A 7,162-nucleotide genomic window follows, 5' to 3' on the forward strand; every position below is an offset into this window, starting at 1 on the left:
TAGCCAATGATCGGCGGTCTCAGTCAAAAGAAAAATAAAACGTAAAGCGGCTGCGTTAGAAATAAGGTGGATAACACGCGGTGCGGTGGCTAGCTCAGCGCCATGCCAGCCTTCTCCAAAACTATGGAAGTAAAGTGAGTTGTTTTAAGAGTTCCAAAAGGAGCAAAAAAGAGAAGACCAAATTACTGCAAACATAATTCAAACGTCCTGAAACCAAACCGCTGCACCGAGAGTCAGAAAGATCCGGCTTTAAACTAGTCAGCACTGAAACTGTTGTATTTAAAAGCGCTTGTATGGTGAGAGACAGCGAGGTGAGAACAATATGAATGAGTCCGACTCTGATTGGATACAAAGAGCCTGTGAAAAATCAGGTTGGTTTCTGATTGACAAATGTAGTTTAAGGAAAAGAAAAGGGCGGCACAGGTTTTCTCCCTGACTGAACTTAACATTAAACTACATGCAACACGTTACCTGTGAGTCACGTGTTGCATGTAGCGTGCATGGTGCGAGCGATTCACTGGTTTTCTCCGTCCTTCGTCTGCAGCTTCTTTAAGGAGAGCTGGTGCCTGGCCATTTATCACGACCGCTTCCCCGACTTCGAGCCGGAGATTCAGCAGATCGTCGCTTCAGCAAAACTGCAGGTTGGTTCTTCAATTTAAGCTTCAAAAACAAGAACATTTTGCGACGTCATGTTCAAAACGACAGCCAGATCTAGTGTCCAGCACATGTACCGCACATTATTTGTGTCTCGGGTGGAGGAGTGTGCCAAAGTGTTGCTTCTCAACACTTGGATTTAGAATTAGATGACATGCTATTTTTAACCCATGTTGCTGTGGGACTGTCACTCAGATCCATGTTGTTTCTCAGTGGACATGTCTATGGATATTCTCATTTATCCAGGTCATCGTTCTCTTTGGGCAAAGTTGAATCGTAGGCAACTGGACTTGTATTTGTCTTAGGAAGACGTTTCGCCTCTTATCCAAAGACCCCCTTACCCCACTGTCTTTGTCAGACTAGTGCGGACTAGAAAGACCATTGCGCATGAACTGATGAAGCCCTTGGATAAGAGGCGAAACGTCTTCCTAAGACAAATACAAGTCCAGTTGCCTACGATTCAACTTTGCCCAAAGGAGTTCTCAGTGGACGTGCAGTTTTTAAAGCCCGGCGTCCCGTCTGTTCGCAGGACGGCGTCTCCGTGCCGGAGCAGATTCGGCAGCTGGTGGAGGGGAAGGTGGACGTCGAGGAGAGTGCGGACGTGTTCCTGCAGAGGCTGTTTGAGAGGAGCGACGGCCTGGCGGCTCTGAAGAAAAGCACTCTGAACTACCTGAGGTACAACAGGAGCCAGCTGCCCATGTTCGCCCTGCCGGGGCAGAGTGACCCCGCCTGCAGCCAGAAACATTAAAATCCACCAAATATCCACCACTGGTCAACTTTGATACCAGCGTTGAAAAGCCTAAGTGTTTCTCCATGTTGAATTAAAACTCCACGAGTGTTTTCTCACTCAGTCATTCAGAGAGGTTGTGATTTCGTGTCAGTGATGCACGGACAGCCTTTTTGAAGATATATTCTCTTGGCGGCCATGTTGGAAGCAAGGCTGAGAAACTCTGCCTGAAGAGTGAGTCCAGCCAGCTCCGTGCATCATACAAGTCTTTAGCATCTCATCGATTCACACTGAAAAACATTAGAAACGACTCAACCTTTTGTGAGGCTGCTATTGTTCATTTTAATCCCATCAGTTTTGCCAGTGGAAGAGTCAGCAGGTAAAGGGTTACACCTCAGCGGAAACATTTTTTCTAAAGAGACGAATTTAACAGTTACCATCTTAAAGAGCCTCAACGAGTGGCTGAACTTCGAAACTAAAAGAAATTCATCGATTCGGTTTCAGTGGAGAGCTTCGGTGTCCCATTGTGGTCTACATGTGGTTTGACAAACGTGTGCAACTGTGTTTTCAAAAGATCCTCAAGCCTCAGTTATTAAGACAACATTGATCAGTGTATGATGAGGTGGAACTTTATTGATTTCTGCGGGGAAATGGAGTCGTTGCAGCAACTTAAGTGTCAGAATGCAGCAGGGAAGAGACAAATAGTAGATGAAATAAGCAGTGCAAACAGTAAAGACACAAAGCTAACAGTAAAATATAATGTAAACAGTTGGCAGGGTCATGCAAACACATACTGGTGACTGGTTTCAGTACATTAAGTAGAATATTGGTGAAAGATGGGAGAGATATAAGATTATTAACGTGTATGGATCAGTTTGGTTGTTATGTGGTGAAAGTTCTGGATTTTGACAAATTAAATAAGGCCTTGGAATTTTCTGAAATAAACACATATATATAAAATATTACACCCATATTCATCACTGTGCTTCAGTTCTGTTTCAGTGTTCCTGAGGAAAACCTGTGCTGGAGATCTGTGGTGACAGCAGCAGCAGGTTTACTGTGATTTCATTTTGTCTCAACCCAAACCAGCATAATCACTGAATTTCACCACAGAAAAAAAATCTTTATGTCTGTAAGTGAACATGCGCTCCCCGGCTCAAAGCTTTTATTTGTGCAGATTTTACTAAGTCATTTTAAATATAGAATACTGTTATTTAGACAAGTCCCAACACATCCATGGTACAACACCCCCACCCTCCCCCCTCCCCTCCCCAGCCAACTGTAACCTCATGTTTTCTGAGCACAGACTCTCACAATAGTGACTTGGCAGCGTGACCGATAACACACAGGCCTATATAGCTCCTTTAGATGAAAGTGGATTTGTGAGCCTGTAGGGGAGGGGGTGGGGTGGAGAGGGGAGGGCAGGGGAGGAGGGGGGGGGGGGTTACAGCTGTATGGTAATGAGGGCTGAGCTGTGCGCCCTGCACACGCCTCTCAACAACCTGCACACGCATATGTCCGCACCTATAAACAACCGGAGGCATCTCAGCACGCCCGGATCACTGGTGGGACTGGAAACCAAAAAAATTCTGTCCTGCACTGGAAAAAAAAAATAAATTAAAAAAAAAATAAGGAGGAGAAGTCAGCTGGTTTCAGATGCACAGGCGAATTTTCCAATTTTTATTTGTATTGCTCATTCAGCACAATTAAATGTAATGCAATGTTTGCAGTGTGCTTTACGGTTAAAATGCAGCATTATAATAAAAACTTTGCATTATAGCTTTTCAAGCTGGTCGGCCATGCAGTTTTTGAAATTACAATAACAGGCTGCGAATAATATCCCGTGCAGTGTGTTTGTGGCCCTCGATTATGAGTTTACAGTCACATCATGTCACTCGGTCTGTTGGACGGTATCACTGTTAGATCTTCTGTGGTGTGTTCTAGCAATAGGGGTTACATAATATTTCCTATTTTCGGGTTGCTGTTACATTTTTAAAAACCAGTGGCGCCCAGTTCTTTACTGATTAAAAACGAGTTTCATGGTGAAGTATAAGCCAACCCATAAGAGACTGCTGGCAGCTGTATAGATTCAGACTCAGGATCAGTTCAGATCAAATAAAAGCACCAAAGCTGGAGCTTATTGGGCACCAGCGGTGGATCGAATGTGTGGAGAGAGACGAGAAGGAGCGAGACGCCTTCATGTGGGCGATAACAATGGATGTGTCCACTTTCTCTGTCACTGCCGGTTGTGTGTGTGTTTTTTTTTTTTTTTTTCCACCGATAGTTTTTGAAAAATGAGATGTAAATCTGACCAAATCAATACCGTCCATCCTCGGGTCAACAATGAGACAGACGCACAGACATGAAACACAAAGCTGCCTCTGTGCGACCCAGGCGGGCTGACTTCACTCCACAGGCTGTAGAAATGTGACTTTTAAAAATACACTCGCCCTCTTAGACACACACACACACACACACACACACACATCACTGATTTAAAATCCCACCCCAGCCGCATCGCCACTTGCGACTAGACTGGAATTAAATCGGGAGACATTTGACAGCTCGTCATCCCTCACATGATACAAGACAGACTCATATCCGACTGACGGGATATTATGATTTGACCCGCAGGAATTGGGTTTGATGTGTTTTAACGAAGAGATAATCTTGGTTTGCCCCATTTGGAGACGTTTTGTTGTGGAAAAAGCGCACTGATTACGCACAGCACGCGTCAGTGGTATCTGGGGGCCAGATTGCTTTTGGGGGCCCTGATTTTTTTTATTTTTTTATACCGTGCAATTTCCTTTTCAATCACGACCGGGTCTACAGCTTGCACAAGCGCGGCCATTGTAATGCAAAGCAGGGAACCCTCCTCTATTAATTATGTATGCGTAAAATGACTGATTCATACGTCCGGAGTTAACTGTCACAGCGCACACATGCCACAGTAGACCGGTCCGAAATAATTTAGCTCGGTGTGTTTTTCTGCTCGTCTTAATTCCCCAAAAAGTCCTAAAATATATTACATGGCATGATCTCACAGGCTTAAAGGGGCGGGGATGCAGTTAAACGGAGCATTTTATAAGTCGGTTATTAAATTCACATCCTGATATTTGGCTGCGGCTGTTCATCCAGAGGCAAATCAGACTTCATTTTCATCATTTCAGTTGTGAAATTGTTTTAAATTTCATTCTACTTGAGATTTAAAAAAAAAAATGTCTCAAACAGTCTCGGCTTTAACTGGCAGATGCATTTTTTCATTTTGCAATTTTACACGCTCCTTTTTTATTTTTTGGATTTTTTTTTTTATTATTATTATTACTCGGAGCCACTTACACGTCGTTATGTCGGATGTCTCCTTTTCGGACAGATCAGAGCCCCCACCCAAAGGAGACACATAAAGCCGAGGCACGTGTAGATTTCTATACAAACTCATCAGACCGTAAAAGCAGGAGGCTCCTGGCGTGTGCCCGGGTCGAGACGAGGAGGAGGAGGAGGGCAGGGGAGGGGGAATAATACAATAAAACCCTCAGGTACATCTGCTTTGCAATCTGCAAATCCTCCCTACATTACCCCCTCCCCTCCTCTCCATCCTCCCACACCCACTCCCAAATCCACAGGGGACCTCGGCTCCATCTGATTGGTCGGGGATGAGGCAACAAGGGGGGACGGGAACAATGTCATCATGTCGCCTTAAAAAGAGTGCAGCTATGTTGTGGTGAAAGCACCTCGGGAAGAGAACGAGGGATCAATAGCAGGAGAAAACAAAACAAAAAAGCGCATCAGATGTGTCTATCTGCGGGCGTCTGAAAGTGGATTTCTTCTCCCTGTAGTGTCTGTCGCCCAAAGTGCCTTTTCCTCTCCGTCCAGCGCAAATATGCCGAGGGGATTTTTGGTGAAAAGGAACAAAAAAACCAATCCTGTGTCCTACCGGGTCCGATCCGATGAGGAGGAGACGGAGCAGACGCCGGCTGATGCGCCTCCGTCCTCCGCCCCTCTCGTCTCCATCCCGGGGCGCGCACTGACGCCGCCACCCACCTGCGAGGCGGCGGCCGCGGCTCCGGAGCAGGACGCCAGGCCGGTCCAATTTGGGAACCCGGAGGCGGTGTACCAGGCGCTGTACAGCCCCACCCGGCCGGTCAGCCAAGAGCACGACCGCTCCTATTTCGAGAGACGCTTCAACCTCGGTTCACCGGTGTCGGCGGAGTCTTTCCCGACACCTGCAGCGCTCACAGCTTTGGATCATCTCTTCGCCCCGGTGGACCTGAAAATCGGCACCAGCAACAGCAGCCGCACCGGTACCACCGCCGGACCAGCGGTCCCACACGCCGGTAACGGGACCAAACGGCCGGCCAGCGACAATGAGCGCAAAGGCAAACCATCGTCCAAGAAAACCAAAGCTATCCGGAAACTGCACTTTGAGGACGATGTCACCACGTCTCCGGTTCTCGGGCTCAAAATTAAAGAGGCGCCAGCCGACCAGAAGGCCCCCAGACCGCAGCCGCCGGGAGGGGACAATGCGCTCGGCGAGTTTGTGTGTCAGCTGTGCCGGGAGGCGTACGCAGATCCGTTCGCCCTGGCGCAACACAAGTGCTCCAGGATAGTCCGCGTTGAATACAGGTGTCCTGAATGTGATAAAGTCTTTAGCTGCCCGGCAAACCTCGCCTCTCACCGGCGGTGGCACAAACCGAAGCCCCAGAGCGGCGCGTCAGGTGCGCAAAATGCCGGTTTGGAGAGCGATAAGGCGACCGCGTCTGAAAAGGCTGCCTTAGATGAAGCGAAGGATTCTAGTGACAGGGACACACCCAGCCCCGGCCCCTCCGAGTCGGGCTCAGAGGAAGGGCTGTACGATTGTAATCACTGTGGGAAAAAGTTTAAGCGTCAAGCGTACCTGCGCAAGCACATCGCGTCGCAGCACGCCTCTCCAAAAGCGGGCGAGGACGAGGACTCGCAGCCCGGCGACGGAGCTCCAAGCGCGGCGCCGTTAAACCTGAGCTCCTCCACCTGCCACTTGTGTCCCGTTTGCGGGGAGAACTTTTCCAACAGAGGCAGTCAGGAGAGGCACATCCGCCTCCTGCACTCCTCGCAGGTCTACCCGTGCAAATACTGCCCCGCCATCTTCTACAGCTCGCCGGGACTAACGAGGCACATCAACAAATGCCACCCGTCGGAGAACAGGCAGGTGATCCTGCTGCAGATGCCGCTGCGCCCTGCCTGCTGATCTGAGACCTGAACCAGCTCCGCTTCACCTCCACACCGTCACAAAACAGGGTGCAGAGGTGGACAGTGAGCCTCGGTGCGCAGTTTGTAACTTTTAGAGCTACATCGCAGAAATATCCCATGACAAGTCATTACGTCTGGTGTCGGCTCTTAAAAATCTTACTTTTTATTCTGAAGTCAAGTGCGACAAAAAATTGCTATTGGGATGATTCAATTTCAATTCAAAGTAACTGTGTTACGAATTAACCTGACACCTTTGTCTTGTTTTATTTTTCTGAGTGAGAGGAAAAAATCCACCTGTTCTTGTTTTAACTGGTTTCAAGAATTTTCTAGATTCGAGTATCATTTTTCTTGGCACTAGTGGAGTGTTCTGCCTTATTCTGCCTTATTACAAGGTAGTTTCTGGAAAATTCCTGAAACCAGTGAAACGTCACTGGAAGCAGGTGGATACGTGTCACCAGCTCTACTTGATTTAAGGAAAGGAATATTTAAATATTGTGTCAGGCTAAATGACTTATTAAAGGGGATATTTTTTAAAATTGCAATTCCTGGGGCATT

General features: G+C 47.6%; 2 protein-coding genes across 2 annotated transcripts in view; both read left to right on the plus strand.

Annotated features, from left to right (window-relative positions):
- Positions 1–1,402, plus strand: part of cfap61 (cilia and flagella associated protein 61) — a 42,258-nt gene extending 40,856 nt beyond the window's left edge. Inside the window, exons 25-26 of the mRNA XM_030047807.1 lie at positions 545–641; positions 1,184–1,402. Coding sequence (XP_029903667.1) covers positions 545–641; positions 1,184–1,402 — 316 coding nt within the window. The remainder of the gene's footprint in view (positions 1–544; positions 642–1,183) is intronic.
- A 3,738-nt stretch (positions 1,403–5,140) lies between these two features.
- On the plus strand, positions 5,141–6,627 carry insm1a (insulinoma-associated 1a). Its single transcript, XM_030047385.1, has one exon. The coding sequence runs from the start codon at positions 5,262–5,264 to the stop codon at positions 6,603–6,605; it is 1,344 nt and encodes a 447-aa protein (XP_029903245.1). The 5' UTR covers positions 5,141–5,261; the 3' UTR covers positions 6,606–6,627.
- Positions 6,628–7,162: the final 535 nt, after the last annotated feature.

Source organism: Myripristis murdjan, chromosome 24, assembly GCF_902150065.1.
Source record: "Myripristis murdjan chromosome 24, fMyrMur1.1, whole genome shotgun sequence".
Lineage (NCBI taxonomy): Eukaryota > Metazoa > Chordata > Actinopteri > Holocentriformes > Holocentridae > Myripristis > Myripristis murdjan.

Bases quoted from the DNA above. Each gene is read 5' to 3' on its own strand.
- insm1a (XM_030047385.1), top strand. From the start codon at position 5,262: ATGCCGAGGGGATTTTTGGTGAAAAGGAACAAAAAAACCAATCCTGTG.